Source organism: Cetorhinus maximus, unplaced genomic scaffold (genome assembly GCF_964194155.1).
Source record: "Cetorhinus maximus unplaced genomic scaffold, sCetMax3.hap1.1 HAP1_SCAFFOLD_1705, whole genome shotgun sequence".
Lineage (NCBI taxonomy): Eukaryota > Metazoa > Chordata > Chondrichthyes > Lamniformes > Cetorhinidae > Cetorhinus > Cetorhinus maximus.
The window spans coordinates 12,538-32,855 of record NW_027597645.1 but is presented as its reverse complement, the minus strand read 5'-3'; the positions used below and the strand labels follow the sequence as shown (position 1 = coordinate 32,855).

At 44.1% G+C, this 20,318-nt stretch overlaps 1 protein-coding gene and 1 long non-coding RNA gene across 2 annotated transcripts in view; one reads left to right on the top strand and one right to left on the bottom strand.

Moving 5' to 3' along the window:
• The window catches only part of dld (deltaD), a 41,816-nt gene extending 31,919 nt beyond the window's left edge, over nt 1–9,897 (bottom strand). The window contains exons 1-5 of the mRNA XM_078536963.1: nt 9,784–9,897; nt 8,899–8,971; nt 7,300–7,379; nt 1,190–1,258; nt 983–1,052 (exon numbers count right to left, since the gene is read on the bottom strand). Of these exons, the coding sequence (XP_078393089.1) occupies nt 983–1,052; nt 1,190–1,258; nt 7,300–7,379; nt 8,899–8,971; nt 9,784–9,834 (343 nt within the window). The 5' untranslated portion in view covers nt 9,835–9,897. The remainder of the gene's footprint in view (nt 1–982; nt 1,053–1,189; nt 1,259–7,299; nt 7,380–8,898; nt 8,972–9,783) is intronic.
• A 255-nt stretch (nt 9,898–10,152) lies between these two features.
• LOC144676568 (uncharacterized) lies at nt 10,153–14,719 on the top strand. The gene is made up of 3 exons (XR_013575366.1): nt 10,153–11,516; nt 12,721–13,145; nt 13,998–14,719. It is a non-coding gene; the product is annotated as an uncharacterized LOC144676568 (long non-coding RNA).
• The last annotated feature ends 5,599 nt before the right edge of the window (nt 14,720–20,318 follow it).

Below are 20,318 nucleotides of genomic sequence, written 5' to 3'. Positions count from 1 at the left end.
TGCAGACTCATAGCTGCTTTGTGAAACACCTCCGTTCACTCTCCAATGTGACCCTGAGCTTTTGGTCACCTGGCATTTTAATTCTTCACCTTGCTCCCACTCTGTCCTCGGCCTGCCAGCATTCCAATTAAGCTCAATTTAAGCCTGAAGAACAGCACCTCACCTGTCAACTAGGCATGTAACAGCTTTTTGAACTCAGCACTGAGCTCACAGGAACGTATCTGTGCTGGCTCTCTGAAGGAACAATTTACCGAGTGCCACTCCCCGGCCTTCTCCCCGTAGTCCTGAACATTCTCCCTTTTCAGATAATAATCCAATCCTCTCTTAAATACCTTGATTAAACCTGCCTCCACTACACACTCCGGCAGTGCATTCCAGATCCCAATCACCTGCTGCGTGAAAGTTTTCCCTCACGTTTCCATTACTTCTTTTGCCAATTAACTTAAATATGTCCCCTCTTGTTCTCGATCCTTCTACCAATGAGAAATGGGAACAGCTTTTCCCTATACACTCTGTCCAGACCCTCATGACCTTGTATTCCTGTAACAAATTTCAACAATTTTAGATCGTAACCTCTGCCCTCATTTTGTTTCCTTCTCCTTTGCTGGTCTGGTTTTTTCCTCTAGTTTCTTTATTTTCTTTACTTTCGGATGGCAGCTATTCAGGATCCTTCCATTCACAGCTCTTCTAGACATTTTTTGTTTCTAATCTTCTTCCATTAACATGTCCTTTGGTCTTGAAGCATGAAACCTTTTGTTATTTGATCTGTCCTGCCCTGTATCCTATCACAGATCTTTCCCTTTTGTTCTTTTTCCACCCTCCCCCATCCCTTGCTCAAAGCTTATTATATTTCTAACTTTTCCCAGTTCTAATGAAAGGTTACAGACCTGTACGTTAACACTGCTTCTCTCTCCACAGATACTGCCAGATATGGAGTATTGCCAGCATTTGTGTTTTTATTATAAATGAAAGATATACTTACTTTCAATCCCTCTGCTGGCAAAGTCTTTCCCATGGGCCAAGTGATAGAGGTAGGAGTTATTCAGCAAAGCCTTAGAACAATCACAACTTTGATTAACCAGCTAAATCTTACAATTGACATGTAAAGCATTAAGACAGCAACCTATACAACAGTGTAAAATGGCATTGATTAAAAATGCAGTGCAGCACACATTGAACAAGTACTTACTTTGGAGGGGATACATCCCACGTTCAAACACGTCCCACCCAATGTATTGTTCTTTTCCACACAGACAGTCTACAAGGTTTAAAAACGAAAGTTAACAATGAAATTATTTTAGAAATCTCAGCTGGATTAACAGCCCTTAGTCTGACCTGTGAAAAGTGTTATAAGGACATAAGAAATATGACCAGGAGTTAGCAATACAGCCCGTCAAGCCTGCTATGTCATTCAATAAGCTCATGGCTGATCTACTTCATTTCACCTTCCTTCTATCCCTATGCCAACTTCCATTCCCCTTTGTTAAATTAGAATTTGGTTTTAATTATGGACGGAGTACCAGTACCTGTGGAAATATGTAGACTCTTAAAATCTATACAAAAGCAAAAATACTGGAAAGATGGAAATCAGAAATAAAAACAGAAATGCTGGAACTACTCAGCAGGTCAGGTAGCATCTGTGGAGAAAGAAACAGAATTAATGTTTCAGGTCAGGTTCTGATGAAAGGTCACAGGCCTGAAATGTTAACTGTGTCTCTCCACAGATATTACCAGACCTGCTGTGTATTTACTGTTTATTCAGTTCCAGCATTTTTTGTTTTTATTTTAGGCTTTTAAGATGGTTTCACTCAATTCCCCAAAATGTCCTATAATTTAAAAGTGTTGTCAGATTAATTTGCTATAGCTCCTTTGACTGGGATGGGAAGTTGTGACTTCAGGTCTCGCACTACTACTATTTATCTTACCAATATCACCCACACATCATTACATACTTAAATTATCACTATGAATAGTAACTGAACAATTTAGGAGGAAGAATAATATCCACTGATGCAGGGACATTAAAGCAGGGACAAATCCCAAGATGCCTCAGTTGGGTTGAGAGCTGAACAGGAGTAGGAGAGGAATTAGGGAAAGCAGGCCAAAGCACTGTCAGGGAGAGGGGTTTAAAGGAGGCTTTTAAAGATGAGGATAGGTTGAGCATGAGGCAAAGATGGCTGATGATAGCAGTGATAGGACAGGAGCAAGGGGAATGGACAGTACAGAAGAGCTGGGATAAAATAGTAGAAATGCAGGGCTGGGAAGGGTGACACCAAGGTCGATAGGAGTGGGACCACAGAAAGGTCGACAAAGATGAGGAGCTTGAAATCCAAGTTCTGATGGATAGGAAATCAGTGTGTTCTGGATGAATAGGAGTTGATGGATGTTGGAGTGAGCGCTCTGCAAATAATGTGCACACCCATGGCCATGTATGGAGTACAAGCCTAGTTTTTGCAAGGAATGTTTTTCCACACAGCACATGGGATGTCAGGCTGACCCAAGGGTTGACCTTTCCTCGGTTTCCTTTGGGTTCTCTTTTCTTCAGCTAGGTGGATAGGCTTTGTTGTGCCATTGGGAATAGTCTTTTGTCACTTCACCTGCCATAAACATCATGCTCTCTTTCATGTGTCAGCTGAGATGCTACATTTTTCTAGATTGGTCTTCAGGCAATTCTTAGATTCTTTGAACCGTGCACCACAAGAGTGTTTAGCTGAGCCTGTGACCAGCCACCATGCAGCCCTTTTACAATAGCTACCTCTACAATTGGCCTATTTGCTCTGTTGAGGACCTGGGTATCCCAGGCCTTGTGGCACCATCAAGTTTTCATGACCTTTCAACGTTACAACTATCCTCTTGTAGATCTTAAGCTCTGTGGTTTTTGACCCATTACCTCAGGACATATGGCAGATGAAAGTTAAAGCAGAGAAGTTTCAAGTGGCACATTTTAGTAGGAAGAATGAGGCTATATATATAATACAGAAACAATGTCCAAAATCCAGCACTGGCAGGACCATGATCGATTTCATATGTGTAATCAATAAAACCAGACAAGGCACCATTTGTATCAGCAAAATGTGATCTTATTTTCTGTAGGTTTTACATGTTTGATGTGGTGGATTCAGACAGCTCCCAAATTGCTCCCCAGTGTCAGGCCAAGTTGCTTCAGGCACCATCTGATGCCCTTCAACATCTGCTACATCCAACAGTTGCACAGAACAGATTGCTCACGGAACGGCAGAATTAAGCCAGTCGGTTTTTGGTTTTTCAGTTCTCTCTCAGCCAGGCCAGGGCTACCCGGGGAGCACTGCTATTGCCCTCTGCAGCTTGTAGAGTGCTTTCACATGGCATTGACCATGAACTGATCTGATCTTCTATCCCGGAGTTACAGATGGGTGACTGAAGGGTGCCTGGTGCCACGTGTGCGTGTTGGGGGTCTCTCAAATTTCCTTTGTGCGGGGTCAGTGCACTAAGAGTACACAGGAAGGTCGGCCCTTTTGAACGAGCCATCTCCGGCATTAATCGGATGTGTAATACCAGAGAAAGTGGTGTCCAACCACAGACACTCATTTCCATTTTCAAAAATGCCCACTTTTTGGATAGCTGCATTTTGAACATTGCACCTATAAAGGGTATGATGCTAAAGGAATGCAGGAGCAAGGGGACCTGGGGGGTAAATGGGCATTCATTGAATGTGGCAGAGCAGGTTGAGAGAGTTGTTAATAAGGCACCTGGGATCCTTTATAGAGGCAGAGTGCAAAAGCAAGGAAGTTATGGTGAAATTTTATAAAACACTGGTTTGGGCTCAAATGCAGTATTGTGTCAAATTCTGGGCCCCATGGAAGGATGTGAAGGCACTGAAAAGGGTGCAAAAAACATTTACATGAATGGTTTGGGGACCATAGAATGCAGGAGTACGCCATTCAGCCTACTCTCCGCTTGCCTGGATGAGTGCAGCTCCAACAACACTCGAAGCTTGACACCATCCAGGACAAAGCAGCCCATCCACAAACATTCACTCTCTTCACCACCAACAAACAGTAGCAACAATGTGTACCATCTACAAGATGCACTGCAGGGACTCACCAAGGCTCCTTAGACAACATCTTCCAAATGGGAATACCACCACCTGGAAGTTCCCCTCCAAGCCACTCACCTTCTTGACTTGGAAATATATCACCGTTCCTTCACTGTCACTGGGTCAAAATCCTGGAACTCCCTCCCTAACAACACTGTGGGTGTACCTACACCACATGGACTGCAGAAGTTCAAGAAAGCAGCTCACAACCCCCTTCTCAAGGGCAATAAATGCTGGTCTCACCAGCATTATCCACATTCCATGAATGAATAAAAAAATGCCAATACTCCATTTGCCTTCCTAATCACCTGCTGTACTTGCTTATTAACTTTTTGTGATTCATGTACCAGGACAGCCAGATCCCTCTGTACCACCAAATTCTTCAATCTCTCTCCATTTAACATACTATTCTATTCTTACTGCAAAAGTGGATGAGGGACTTTAGTTAGGAGGATAGATTGTAGAAGCTGGGGTTGCTCTCCTTGGAGAAAAGGAGATTTGATAGAGGTGTTCAAAACCATGAGGTTCCCAGCAGGGTGTTTAGGGAGGAACTGTTCCCATTGCTGGAAGGATTGGGAACTTTTTTATTATTTATTCACGGGATGTGGGCTTCACTGGCTGGGCCAGCATTTTTTGCCCATCTCTAGTTGCCCTCGAAAAGGTGGTGGTGACAACTGAGTGGCTTGCTAGGCTATTTCAGAGGGCATTTTTTAAGAGCCAACCACATTGCTGTGGGTCTGAAGTCACATGTAAGCCATACCAGGTAAGGATTTTTGGGCAGATTTCCTTCCCTAAAGGGCATTAGTGAACCAGATGGATTTTTACAACAATCGACAATGGTTTCATATCACTAGACTTTTAATTCCAGATTTTTATTGAATTCAAATTTGATGAGATGAGATTCGAACCCAGAGCATCACCCTGGGTCTCTGGATTACTAGCCCAGTGACAATATCACTATGCTTCTACAGGGTACAGATTTAAGCTGAGTGGCAAAAGCAGCAAAAGCTGGTGTTTCCATAATACTGTGAACGTTTAATTCCTATTGTGCACTGAAACAGGAAGAGACCATTTAGCCCTTCGAGCTATATAAATGACATAGTTGACTATGTGGGGGTAGGATTAGTAAGTTTGTGGATGACACAAAGATTGACCGGGTGGTTAACAGTGAGTTTGAATGTCTTGGGCTACAGAAAGATATAGACGGGATGCTCAAATGGGCAGATAAGTGGCAGATGGAATTTAACCTTGAAATGTGTGAGGTGATACACTTTGGAAGGAGTAATTTGACAAGGAAGTATTCAATGAACGGCATGGAACTAGGAAGTTCTGAGGAACAAAGGGACCTTGGCGTGTGTGTCCATAGATCTCTGAAGGCAGATGGGCATGTTAGTGGGGTGGCGAAAAAGGCATATGGGACACTTGCCTTTATCAATCGAGGCATAGATTACAAAAGTAGGGAGGTCATGTTGGAGTTGTATAGAACCTTGGTGAGGTCACAGCTGGAGTACTGTGTGCAGTTCTGGTCACCATAATATAGGTAGGATGTGATTGCACTGGAGGGGGTGCAGAGGAGATTCACCAGGATGTTGCCTGGGATGAAACATTTAAGTTATGAAGAGAGGTTGGATAGACTTGGGTTGTTTTCGTTGGAGCAGAGAAGACTGAAGGGCGACCTGATCGAGGTGTACAAGATTATGAGGGGCATGGACAGGGTGGACAGCAGCTGTTCCCCTTAGTTGAAGGGTCAGTCGTAAGGGGGCATAAGTTTAAGGTGAGGGGCAGGAGGTTTCGGGGGGATGTGAGGAAAAACTTTTTTACCCAGAGGGTGGTGACGGTCTGGAATGCACTGCCTGGGAGGGTGGTGGAGGCGGGTTGCCTCACATCGTTTAAAAAGTACCTGGATGAGCACTTGGCATGTCATAACATTCAAGACTATGGGCCAAGTGCTGGTAAATGGGATTAGGTAGGTAGGTCAGGTGTTTCTCATGTGTCGGTGCAGACTCGATGGGCTGAAGAGCCTCTTCTGCACTGTGGTTCTGTGTGAGCCAGTTCTGTCATTCAATGAAATCATGGTCTGCGGCCTAACTTCATATTGGGGTGCTTTTGCCCCATCCCATTAAAAAAAAACTTAAAATCAATAATTCATCTAGTATAAGTCATCATTTGCAGAACAGAACTCTAAACCTCTATCAGCCTTTACCTATTTCCTAACTTCATTCCTCAAAGGCCTGGCTCGGTTTAAACCATGTCGCCTTATCCTGAATTCCCCAACCAGCAGGAATTGTTTCTCTATCTGTTCCCCATAATATCTTGAAAACTTTGATCAAGCCATTCTTTAATCTAAATTCCAGGAAATACAGTTGTAATTAGTGTAAACTCTTCTCAATCTTTTATCCGAAACACTCGGGGCGACTGCATTTCAGATAATTTCAGTTTGGGGATACTGCACTTAAACTTACATTACAATTGCCTAAAACTAGGCTCGGTATAGTCTAAAGTAAATAAAATGGCTAGAAAAGTAAGATGTATCACTGAATAATAGAGTACCTGAGTTTCTTTCTGACATGTTCATCACAAAAATCTCAAGATAAACAGTGCAAACAACTAGACTTCCCGCGCTAAAGGTCGATTAGGTTCAAAAAAAGTGCGGTTTTTGGATGTGTTCAGCTTTCAAATTTACAGATAAAGGATACTAGACCTGTATAGCCCCTGGAGTCCAGGTATCAGTTTGGTAAATCTATGCAGCACTCCCTTCAAGGCCTAATGTGTGGTACCCAGAACTGCTGCTCACAATACTCCAGGTGTAGTCCAACCAGGGATTTGTATAGCTGAAACATAACTTCATCCTCTTTTATTTTAGACCACTAGATACAAGGCCAGCATTCCATTAACCTTTTTGATTATTTTCTGTATCTGTTCATGACGTTTTAATGATTGTATAGTTGGACCCCACCCTCCCCCACATCTTTCCAGGCCCCTCTATTTCTAGCTTTTCACCATTTATCCTTTTTATGTTGAAAGTGGATGACGTCATGTTTGCTTACACTGAAATTCACTTCCATAGTTTTGTCCATTCACTTGATCTATCAATATCTCTTTGTAATTTTGTTTCCATCTATACTGCTTGTAAAACCACCTTTGTATCATTGGTAAATTTGGATATGTGGCTTTCCTCTAAACATAATGCCAATTCATATTTAGCTAACTATTCTTTGACTTACCTTAAATCCCAACTGTGCAGCCTTAATGGCAGCAACATATCCTCCTGGCCCTGAGCCCACCACTGTGACATCTGCATCAACTGGAATGAGAAACAGAATGTCTTCAGCATGAGCTTTCATCATCGAAACAATACACCAATACTACCCTAATACACTGCAACAGAGACCATAAATCTTCATACAGGTTGTCTGACATATTGGAAGCAGATAAAGCAAGAACGAGGCCATGGGGTATGGGATGGTGGAATCTAGTCCTCAGGAAGTAGGAACATGACGAAAACTGAAGCACAGCAAAATGAACAGAAAGCTATTTAACACTAATCTACAGAAATGCATGGCATTAAGTACAATAAACATCTGCTTAATAATCTACACGCAAACAAAATACAGCTAATCAGTGTAAACTGACCTTAAAGTTGTTGTATTAAAATGTAAATTTAATAAGATAAAAATCACTTTTCTCCAAAAATGGAACAATCGGCTGTTATAGTGGGATTGACAAAATCCCACTGATTGCTGCCCCCCCCAAACAAGCACTGACCATTCAATAAATAACTGCTTTGAAATAACTTTGGGCTTCACCTCAGACTTCAAATGTTACCCAATTCCAAACACATCCTCACACAGGGATTGCACAGCAAACAGGCAGCAGGTTAATTTCAAAGGCATACACACTTGTAGAAAGACAGCCAAGTGACCTGACAGAGAAGTAAAAATGGATACTGCACATAAAGCACATCTGCCTTAAGTCTATGATTTTTTTCTATTAAACTGGTTCCAGCAACTATAGACCCGAATCAGATCTGGCCTCATCCCTGAGCATGTGGTGACAAGTACGTGCAACATGTTAAGAGCTCTCGGCCCCTTCACGCATGCTCTTAACTTTACTTCATGCACTCGATGTGTCAGTTTGTACCTGACCTTAGAACTGTCCAAGCAGCAGGGAGCTGAGCTACTCAATTACCTGCCCAACGCCATTTTGAGGATTAAGCAAAATAGGAGTAGATTCACAGGAACATCTTTAAGAAACAAAGGGCTGAATCTTCCGAGCAGTGGCAATCGTTGGCTTGCCACTTCGCTCCTATGTTTTTTTACCCCAAGATAAAGCTCCGCATTTCTGGCCCAATTTCCGCACTGGGCTTCTTCAGAAATGTGGAGTGTACGTGTTCTGTGAGACTTCTTTTGTAATGCAGGACCTTTGGGAGAAGCCAAACCGCGCCCTCTTTTTATGACACTAGCTGTATTCTGGTAAGTAGAGGGTTTAAAGGTCCCAAAGCTACTTTGAGTATCTACGGCGAGGTGGCAGGCACATGGCTGAGGGGGTAGGGTGGCAGGCACGTGGCTGAGGGGGTAGGGTGGCAGTTAATTCCCAGTACATGTGCCCCCTCCCTTAAACGTGCACATTATTTTCCTGCACACTTTTGCAAACCATAATCAATTTTCCTTCTGAGTCAAATTTTCATTCAGTCTTGGTGAACTATCAACACCTGAGGTTACAAAGGTTAAAAAACACAGGAAATTTAGCACACACCAGCAGCTCAGTCATTATTGGAAGGTGAGAAATTCACACCTAACAGGGTCTGAGTGCACATACCATACCTGGTGCAACATCGGCATAGGTCCGTAGTGTGACTGCTGTAAGGCCTTGGAGTCTGCGACAAGCATGTCCAGTCTGCATTAAGAAAAACAAAAACAGAATTACTGGAAAAGAAAAACACCTCAATTTTAGTAAAGTTTGAATCAGCTCTAGAAACAAACTGAATAAGTCAGTCCATTTTCAGAGCTCGCCCTCAACACAATTGGTAGATTAAGATTTCCATTTCTCTTTTAATGACACTGTTGATAAACCTGGTCAACTGCTGCACTTGAACAAATGAGGCCAAACTCAGGTCACAATTATTTTCATTGTCAAAAATCTTTTACTACAGATGGTGCAGCTCGAATTTTAAATCAGCATCAATCAGGATCAGCATTGATTAGGTCTGTGGGTTTAGGTATAAACGCTGAAAATTTTTAATTATATGATTCAAATTTATACACAACTTTACAAATACCTAACGTATTTACAGCTGCATACACTGACCACAGTAAATCAGTATATCAACACATTACAGGGGTTGGAGTGTCCCGAGGGTTAGGGCCGGGGGGGCGAGGCAGGCTCCGGGTCCGGGGGGGGGAACAAGGCAGGCTCCGGGGGGCGACGCAGGCTCCGAGTCCGGGGGGGGGGGGCGGGGGAGCGAGGCGGGGGCCGGGGGGAACGAGGCAGGCTCCGGGGGGGGGGGGGGGGACGAGGCAGGCTCCAGGGGTGGGGGGGGGGAACGAGGCAGGCTCCAGGGGTGGGGGGGGGGGAACGAGGCAGGCTCCGGGGCCGGGAATGAGCGCAGAACCGGCCGCCGATTCCTGAAGCCAGGCCCAGCGGCGCCCGGGCCTCGCCATGGGTGGGGTGGGGTGGGGTGGGCAGCGATTACCCCCGGCCGCCCTGACCTTGAGCAATTGCCGAGACATCAGGCTCCAGCTCCGCAACGTCCCTGCCATAACCCGGAAACGCTTCACCGCCCTGACCCCACACACACACACACACACACACACACACACACCCTCCGCGGCTCTGATTGGCTGCGCTGGAAGGGGCGGAGCTACGACTGACCAGTCCCATGATCCTCAGAGACTGAGAGACTTCTTCCCCCCTCCCCCCCCCCCCCTCCCCACACCATTTTCCTTCCTCTCCACTTCTCCAGCTCCTGCTCCTCTCTTGTCTCATTCCCCTCCCTATTCCTATCCACCTTCACCACCCCATCCCCTTCCCATCCGCCATGCACCTTCTATTCTCCTCCCCTTCCCCATCCGCCTCCCCCTCACCCCTTCCCATAGTTGGCAGGATTCCACAACACTGACAAGGTCCAGGTCAGCTGCTTCTATACAGTGAACATCACAGGTGGTGTCATCCTAGCTAAACATCTTGTGTAACTCTCAGTATTTTTAATCCTGCCTAAAGAGATGGAAAAGCCCTTGGCAGAGATGGAACCTATGGTTAGGGAACTGAAACTAGCTACGTCAATGAAGGAGGGTGAAGCAGCTTCAGCTTAGTGGAGGCGCAGGCTTCGAAGGGTGAAATTAGTGTCTAATCACAGAATTGTCAAAGAAGGGGCTCTCGATCTGTCCTCGCTTGACTCAGCAATGGAAGGAAGGAGTGTCCCTTCATACATGTTCTATCGACCAACTGGAAGGAAGCTGGATAGATTTGAAGGGAGACTGGAAACACCAAGTAATCCTTCGGCTGAAGACTGGATTGAGGATGCGTAGATAGTCATGGCATCCAAGTGGCTTAATGAGAGTGAGCAGGCAGCATTCTTGATGGAGGATCTGTTTGGTAAAGCCTATAGAGAAATACTAGGGAGACATTTTGATGTCCAAAAAAGCTCTCAACTGATCTTTGAAGTTCTGACAAGGGTGTTTGGTTGTAGCAGAAATTCTAATAGTTTGAAAGAAAGGAGGTAGTTTCAGTCTCAGTTTCCCTGGAGCTTGTAAATCGTTTTGACCAAATTGTCCCCTGGATCCCTCCTTCAAACCAACAAGGGAAAGCCAGTTGAAAAATTGCCCAACTGGAGCTGTAAGGGATGAAAATGTCCCGATGGAGCTGAGGAAACTTATCAGTGACAAGCTCCAGCTGTCCTTCATGATCATCATCATCTGCATGATCACATTATCAAGATCAGGGGAAAAGATAAAATTACTAAAACAAGGAGGGAGACTACCATCAGAGAGGCAACTGAATGGCATAGCAGACTTGAAGGGCCAAGTGGCCTACTCCTGCTCCTGGTTGATATGTTCAAGATTTGGGGTTGATGCATGCCTAATTGACACAGTTGATGTGAGATTTGATGGGGTAGAAGCATTGTGCCTAATTGATAAGGAGCAGAATTGTCAACCATGACCACCCAATTCTTCAGGTGGCACCCAGCTCAAGGATGTGAGCTGGAGGATGTTTCTTCACTCATCCGAATCTCCACTTTGCAAAGATCGGACATCCCTTATCATGGTTATGTTGAGCTCTCCATATCTGTTATCTATCACCCCTTCCACAACCTTAGATTTCTGACAGTTTGTGACCCAATAGATAGTCCAACAGAAGTAAGGAAGTTGAGAAAACTCCTGGTATTAAGGTTGAATGTGTTAAGAGACATCCGGACACCCTTGGAAAGCATGCATGTTGCCAAGTACGTACAACATTTTAAGAGCTTGATGTATCAGCCTATACCTGACCTTAGAACCATCTGGGTAGCAGGGAATTGATCTATTCCCTTAATCGCCTGCACCACCACCATCCTTAAAGGATTGTGCCAGCTGTCACTAATTGGTTAACATCATACTCTGTAAGAGCATCACGCTTCTCCTGAGCTACCAACTGGTGTAATTCTTGGAGCAGTTAAGAACACAAGAAATAGGAGCAGGAATAGGTCACATGGCCCATCGAGCCTGCTCCACCATTCAATAAGATCATGGCTGATCTTGGGCTTCAACTCCACTTTCCTGCTTGCTCCCCATATCCCTTAATTTCATGGAAGACCAAAAATTTGTCTATCCCAACCTTAAATACATTCAACAATGGAGCACCCACAACCCTCTGGGGTAGAGAATTCAAAAGATTCACAACCTTTTGAGTGAAGAAATTTCTTCTCAGTCCTAAATGATCGGCCCCTTATCCTGAGACTGTGTCCCTATGTTTTAGACTCCCCGACCAGTGGAAACAATCTCTTGGTGTCCACCCTATCAAACCCCTTAGGAATTTTGTGGGTTTCAATGAGATCGCCTCTCATTCTTCTAAACTCCAGAGAATATAAACACAATTTACTCAGTTTCTTATTCAACTTCATCATAGGACAACCCCCTCATCCCAGGGACCAATTTAGTGAACCTACACTGCACCGTCTCCAATGTAAGCATATCCTTTCTTAAATGTGGAGACCAAACTGTACACAAAATGTCCAGGTGTGGTCTCACCAAAACTCTGTACAATTGTAGCAAGACTTCTTTATTCTTGTACTCCAATCCCCTTGCAACAAAGGCCAACATGCCATTTGTCTTCCTAATTGTTTACTGCACCTGCAAGCTAACTTTCTGCGTTCCTTGTGCCAGTACACACAAGTCTCTGCACATCAACACTTAAGTTAAAAATATTTTGCTTTTTTATTCTTATGAACAAAGTGAATAACTTCACATTTCCCTACATTATATTCCATCTGTCACCTTGTTGTCCGCTCATCTAACCTGTCTATATCTTGTTGCAGTCTCTCTGTGTCCTCCCCACAGTTCTAGTCACTGCGGGAGAGAAGGCGGGAATACCCATGCAAATTACAAATTTCAGTGATAAAAATGTTTACATCCAACCAAAATCCCTCATAGGTATTCTTAAATCTGCAGCTGTTGTTGAGAATGGACCTACTGGAGAAGACATCTCTAACCTCATCTTAAAGATGGACATCAACAAGTTGGAGGAAATGCAAAGGCAGCAACTTATCTGTACTCTTACCAAATACACAACAACTTTGAGTAAGGAGATGATGACATTGGTTATTGTGACCTGGTGAGCCACAGGATTGTGACTGAAGATAACCACCCAATAAAGATTGCTCACTGCAGGATCCCACCACATCACTGGGATAAAGTCAGGGAGTATCTGCCGAAGTCCTTGGAACGACGTATCAGCTGAGAGTCCTCGTGAGGAAGAAAGATAGGAAGCTGAGGATTTGTGTGTCGACTACTGGGCACTCAGCATGAATACCGCATGAGGATGCTTAACTTCCACCGAGAATTGAGGAGGTGTTACAAATCCTCAAAGGTGCAAAGTATTTCTGCAGGCTTGATTTGGTCCAGGGCTTTAACCAGCTACTCATTGCTGAGGGAAACATTGAGAAGACTGCATTCTGAATAGGAACCAGAGGACTTTATGAATACATGAGAATACTGTTTGGACTTTATAATGTCTCTGCCACCTTCATGTGTGCAATGGATAAGACCTTTGGCAACCTCAATTTCCAGTCCCAATCTGGACGATATATTCATCCCGATTTGATATTTGAAGAGACTTTTGGAAGACTGGGCACTGTCTTATCTCACTTGTCAAATCTCAGCTTGAAAGTCAAGCCAGGGAAGTGACAAATTTTCCAGACAAAAGTACAGTGCAACGGACACATCATCACCAATGAAGGCACAACTCTCAGATGACAAGAATATCTGCGCTGTGCCATTGGCCCCAGAAAGACAGACAGAGAACTACATGGATTCCTTGGCCTTATTCGTTCGTGGGTGTCATCTCCTTCCTAGAAGGTTGACTGCCATGAATCTCCATCTCTGTCTGTCTTTTGCTGCCCTCACACAATTCCCACAGGTCAAATGGACCTGGTGCATCTGTCATCCATTTTCTCCTTTGCTTCGCTCTCCTATGTTTTCTGTCGATCTTCCCCTCCAGTAACTGTCTCTGTGTACCATCTGCTTTAATGATGTGATTGAAGTGTTGTTTCTTTCTCTCTTTGAAGTTATGCACTAATTTCCTTTTCTACAGCCATTCACAGTACTTCCTCATTAGCCTTTCTGTACGTGTAGGATATGTGGAACATCCTATATATCCACTTCTCGAATGCATTCAGCTTATCAATAGTTTCTTTGTTATTTGTCCCTGACTTTGAGACATAACATAGATGACAAAATATAGCACTTCACTATTCTTTTCCTAAGTGTTATGGACAGGAGAGGCATTAATTTAAACAGTAGTAATTTCTCCTCTCACTATCTATAAACAGGTGTTTTGATTTGTTTCCCTCTTTATAAGCGGTAGTGTGATTCCCAACCCGGTTTTGGTGTGATCCAATTTTCTATTAATAACCCCTCAGCAAACTCAAGATGGGATGAACTCAAAGGGTTAGTTTATTTGCACACACTTAAAATGCGGGAGGAGGGTTGCAACGTTACCTCCTTTGCATTCATACAGTAAAAGGAAGGGATAGGGAAAAGAAGGATTTACAGTACAAAGACCACATTGGTTCAAGAGTCCAGAATCAAAGTCCAATGAGGTATTCTTTCATAGAGGTTGGTGGGCTGATAAACTGATGCTGTAGAATTCACTTTTCCAGTAGTGTTAACATCACATGATGAGATAGGCACACAGAGATGAATCAGTCATGTAGACGATGGTGCAGAATTTCCAGCAGAAACAGTGTAGATGGAGCCAGGTGCCCAATCTGGGCCAGAATTCCTTGCCTGTGAGGCTGCTAGTTAGATGGTAAAAAAAGCAGCTTGAGACTTTGCAGTTCAGCAAGACAATATTGCTGATTCCACAAGCCAGAGGCCCATGTCACATGACCCCCACCTCTCCACACCGTCTTTGACAAAGTACGTGCATCCCTCATCCGGGTTGTCAAGATTGTCATAGAACCATAGAACACTACAGCACAGAAAACAGGCCATTTGGCCCTTCTAGTCTGTGCCGAAATATTATTCCGCTAGTCCCATTGACCTGTCTATAACCCTCCAGACCTTTCCCATCCATGTATATATCTAATTTATTCTTAAAACTTAAGAGTGAGTCCACATTTACCACGTCAGATGGTAGCTCGTTCCACACTCTCACCACTCTCTGAGTGAAGAAGTTCCCCCTAATGTTCCCCCTAAACCTTTCCCCTTTCACCCTAAAGCCATGTCCTCTCGTGTTTATTTCTCCTAATCTAAGTGGAAAGAGCCTACTCGCATTTACTCTGTCTATACCCCTCACAATTTTGTAAACTTTGTAAACATTTTGTCAAATGTCTCAACGATTAAGAATTGAAAGGAAGGTTCTGGGGCCCTTTGTCTTAGCAGATGAGCAGACTCTTATTGGCCAGCTTGAGTTATGAAATGCAGATGGCCTTTGTATAGCTCTCTTTGCATTTGATCTGTGTCGCCCGTAAGGGGTCGTTAGTGACTCTCCAGGAATAACAATGTGTGAGTTTGCCAGATATTGCCAGATAGCTTGTTTGGGGTCACAGACACACATAGATTCAACCATTTTAGGCCTTTGTAAAATTTGAAATTTTTAGAAATAGCAATGAGCATATCTCTATATATTTTCAAGTGAAGTTTCATTTTATTTTATGTCAAGTTTCTAGTTTTTGATTTTCACCACTGCTCATTGATTCCAGTATTGATTTTGAATTATCCTTTTATCTTTTCTGTCAATTTGTTTTTTTAAGCACTCCATTATTTTCTGTTGATAGACTCTATAATCTCCCTGCTCTTATATTCTATACCTCGGCCAGTAAATGAAAGGACTCCATTTGCCGCCTTAACCACCTTATCAACCTGTCCTGTTACCTTCAAGTATGTGTGGACAATTATTCCAAGGTCCCTTGCTTCCTCTACACTTCTCAGTATTCTCCCATTTATTGTGTATTCCTTTGCCTTGTTTGGCCTCCCTAAATGTATCATCTCAAACTTTTCTGGGTTGACTTCCATTTGCTACTTTCCTGCCCATCAGACCAGTCCATTGATATCATCCTGCAGTCTACATCAATCATCCTCGCTATCTACCAGGTGGCCAATTTTTGTTTCGTCTGCCAACTTCTTGACCATTCCCTCTATATTTACGTCCAAATCATTAATATATACCACAAAAATCAAGGGACATAGTACTGAACCCTGCAGAACCCCACTGGAAACAGCCTTCCAGTCACAGAAACACCTGTCAGCAATTACTCTTTGTTTCCTGCTACTGAGCCAATTTGTATCCAACTTACTACATTCCCCTGAATCCCATGGGTTTTTATTTTTTAACCAATCTGCCATGTGGGACCTTGTCAAAAGCCTTTCTAAAATCCATGTAGACCACATCAGTTGCACTACCCCCATCAATCCTCCTTGCTACTTCCTCAAAAAATTCAATCAAGTTAGTCGGACACAATCTTCCCTTAGCAAATCCATGCTGACTATCCTTGATTAATCGGTGCTTTTCTAAGTGACAGTTTATCCTGTCCCTCAGAATTGATTCCAATAATTTTCCCAGTACCGAGGTCAGACTGTCTGGCCTGTAATTATTTGGCCTATTCCTTGCTCCCTTTTTAAACAAAGGTACAACACTAGCAGTCCTCCAATCCTTTGTCACCACACCTGTATCCAGTGAAGATTGGAAAATGATGGTCAGACCACCCACTATTTCCTTCCTGGCTTCTTTTAACAGCCTGAGGTACATTTCATCTGACCCTGGTTATTTATCTACTTTCAAGGATGCTAATCTCATTAATACTTCCACTCTCCCTATGTTTATCACATCCAATACTTCAGACTCCTCCTCCTCAACTACAATATCTGCACTGTCCCCCTCTTTTATGAAGACAGGCTCAAAATTTGCTGGGAAGAGTGTCCTGCAGTCAGCATCGCGGTGAAGCAGTCTGGGAAGAGTGTCCTGCAGTCAGTTCTTGTTGAAAATAACAAGAGTAACATCATAAGACAGCGCGAGAGAGCGAAGGAGAGATCAGAACCAGCACGAGTGCGGGGAAGCTTCAAAAAGTGACGTCAGCACAAAGGTGAGAGCTGATTGGTGAGTAGTGGGTAAGTGTTTTTCTCCAGTTTAAAATGGATTAAGCTAAGAAAAGGTAAGAGTTCTTGTTTTTATTTAAAGTACATAAATAATTTAATGTTTGTTTACTGTATTTAACTTTAAAAGTAAGGATTTTTTTTCAACCAGAGGCATGGCAGGGCAGCTCAGTCCCGTGTTATATACCGACTGCAACACATGGGAAGCCCTTGACCAACCACATGTGCAGAAAGTGCCACCAGCTGCAGCTACTTGAGCTCTGAGTTTTGGAGCTTGAGCGGCAACTGGAGGGACTGACGTGCATCCACGAGGCTGAGAGTTTCGTGGATAGCACGTTTTTAGACGTGGTCACCCCACAGCTTATGGAAGTGTAGACAGAAAAGGAATGGGTGACCATCAGTCAGAAGAAAGGTGTCAGGCAGGTAGTCAGGAAATCCCCAGGGTGCATCTCGCTCGAGAACCGTTTTTCTGTGTTGGAAAGTGGTGAGAGTGATGGTTCCTCTGGAGAGTGCGGCCATGCTCATGACACTGAGTGGCTCAGCTGCTCAGGGGGTGGAAGGAAAAAGAGGGGAAGAGCAATAGTGGTAGGAGAGTCGATAGTAAGGGGAACAGACAAGCGTTTCTGCGGCCGTAGACATGACTCCAGCATGGTATGTTGCCTCCCTGGTGCCAGGGTCAAGGATCTCACTGAACGGCTGCAGGGCATTCTAAAGGGGGAGGGCAAACAGACTGAGATCGTGGTACATATTGGTACCAACGACATAGATAGAAAGAGGGATGAGGTCCTGCAAGCAGAATTTAGGGAGTTAGGAAACAGATTAAAAAACAGGACCTCAAATGTAGTAATCTAGATTATTTCCGGTGCCACGCGCTAGTGTGCATAGAAATAGGAGGTTAGTCCAGACGAATGCGTGGCTGGAGAGGTGGTGCAGTGGGGACGGTTTTAGATTTCTGGAACATTAGGGCCGTTTCTGGGGGCAGTGGGACCTGTACAAGGCGGACGGGTTGCATCTGAACCGGAATGGGACCAACATCCTTGCAGGGAGGTTTGCTAGTGCTGTTGGGGAGGGTTTAAATGAACTTGGCAGGGGAATGGGATATTGAAAGGAGGTTCAGCAGGGGGAGATGCACAGCCAAAATTAGAGGAGAGAGCAAGTGAATCTGGAAGGTACAGGAATTATAGGCCGGTTAAGGCACAAGGGAGTTTGGCAAGGTTGGATGGTATTTATTTTAATGCAAGGAGTCTGATGAATAAGGCAGATGAGTTGAGGGCACAAATTAACACATGGAAGTATGATGTCCTTGCTGTCTCAGAGACATGGTTGAGAGAGGGGCAGGACTGGCAGCTCAATATTCCAGGATATGGGGTGTTCAGGCGAGATAGAGAAGGAGGTAAAAGAGGAGGGGGTATCGCAATATTGATCAAAGAATCAATTACAACGGTAAGGAGGGATGACATTTCAGAAGGCTCCTCAAATGAAGCCATGTGGGTAGAACTTAAAAACTAAAAAGGAGCAATCACATTGCTGGTTGTGTACTATAGGCTCCCAAATAGAAAGAAATAGAAGAGCAGATATGTAGGCAAATTTCAGAGAAGTGTAAAAATAATAGGGTAGTAATAGTGGGGGATTTCAACTTCCGCAACATTAACTGGGTTAGTCATAGTGTGATAGGCTGAGAGGGAACAGAATTCTTAAAATGCATCCAGGAGAGCTTTTAAGCCAGTACGTAGAAGTTCCTACAAGAAAGGTCCTGGACTTAATTTTAAGGAATGAAGTTGGGCAAGTGGTAGAGGTATCAGTGGGCAAGCATTTTGCAGATAGTGATCATAACTCCATTAGATTCAAGGTTGTTATGGAAAAGGTTAAGGATGGGCCAGAAATCAGAGTTCTAAATTGGGGGAAGGCCGATTTTAATAAGATCAGATATGATTTGGCCGGAGTGGACTGGGAGTAGCTACTTTTAGGTAAATCTGTGTCAGAGCAGTGGGACTCATTTAAGAAGGAAATAGGGAGAGTACAGGGCCAACATATTCCAGTAAAGATAAAGGGTGGGACCAACAATCCCTGGGAACCCTGGATGTCGAGGGATATACAGGATTGGATAAAGAGAAAAAGGGAGGCTTATGGCAGATACCGAGGGCTCAAAACAGTGGAAGCCCTGGAAGAGTATAGAATGTGTAGGGGGGAATTTAAAAAGGAAATTAGGAGAGCAAAAAGGGGGCATGAAAAAACATTGTCAGGTAAAATAAAGGAAAATCCAAAGTTATTTTATAAGTACATTAAGAGTAAGAGGATAACGAAGGAAAGAGTAGAGCTTGAGGACCATAGCGGTAATTTGTGTGTGGAACCGGAAGACGTAGGTAGGGTTCTAAATGAATACTTTGTGTCGGTGTTCACAAGTGAGAGGGACGACGTGGGTATGGAGATCAGGCAGAAGGACTGTGTTATAATTAAAGAAATTAGCATAGAAAGGGAGGAGGTTCTAAGTGGTCTGGCAGGCTTAAAAGTAGCTAAATCTCCAGGCCCGGAGGAAATGTATCCCAGGCTGTTGGGTGAGGCAAGGGGAGGAGATAGCAGGGGCGCTGGCAATAATTTTCAATAGCTCTCTGGCCACAGGAGAGGTGCCAGAGGACTGGAGGACAGCCAATGTGGTACTGTTATTCAAGAAGGGAGGAAGGGATAAACCAGGGAACTACAGGCCAGTCAGTCTAACTTCAGTGGTGGGGAAACTTTGGAAGCAATTCTGAGGGACAGAATTAATCTACACTTGGAGAGGCAGGGATTAATCAAGGACAGTCAGCATGGCTTTGTTAAGGGGAGGTCATGTCTGACCAATTTGATTGAAGTTTTTGGTGTGTAGATGAGGGCAATGCATTTGACGTAGTCTACTTGGACTTCAGCAAAGTTTTTGATAAGGTCCCGCATGGGAGACTGATAACGAAGGTAAGAGCTCATGAGATCCAAGGCAATTTGGCAAATTGGATCCAGAATTGGCTGAGGGATGCTGATCGAGGGGTGTTTTTATGACTGGATGCCTGTGTCCAGTGGGGTTCCACAGGGATTGGTGTTGGGTCCCTTGCTGTTTGTGGTATATATAAACGATTTAGATTTGAATGTAGGAGGGTTGATCAGTAAGATTGCGGATGGCACGAAAATTGGCGGGGTGGTGAATAGTGAGGAGAATAGCCTTAGATTACAGGAGGATATAGACGGGCTGGTCGCATGGGCTGATCAGTGGCAAATGGAATTTAGTCCGAATAAGTGTGAGGTGATGCACTTGGGCAGGACAAACAAGGCACGGGAATACACGATGAGTGGGAGGACCCTGGGAAGTACCTAGGACCAGAGGGATCTTGGTGTGCATGTCCACCGGTCCCTTAAGGTGGCAGGTCAGGTGGTTAAGAAGGCATATGGGATACTTGCCTTTATTAGCCGAGACGTAGAATATAAGA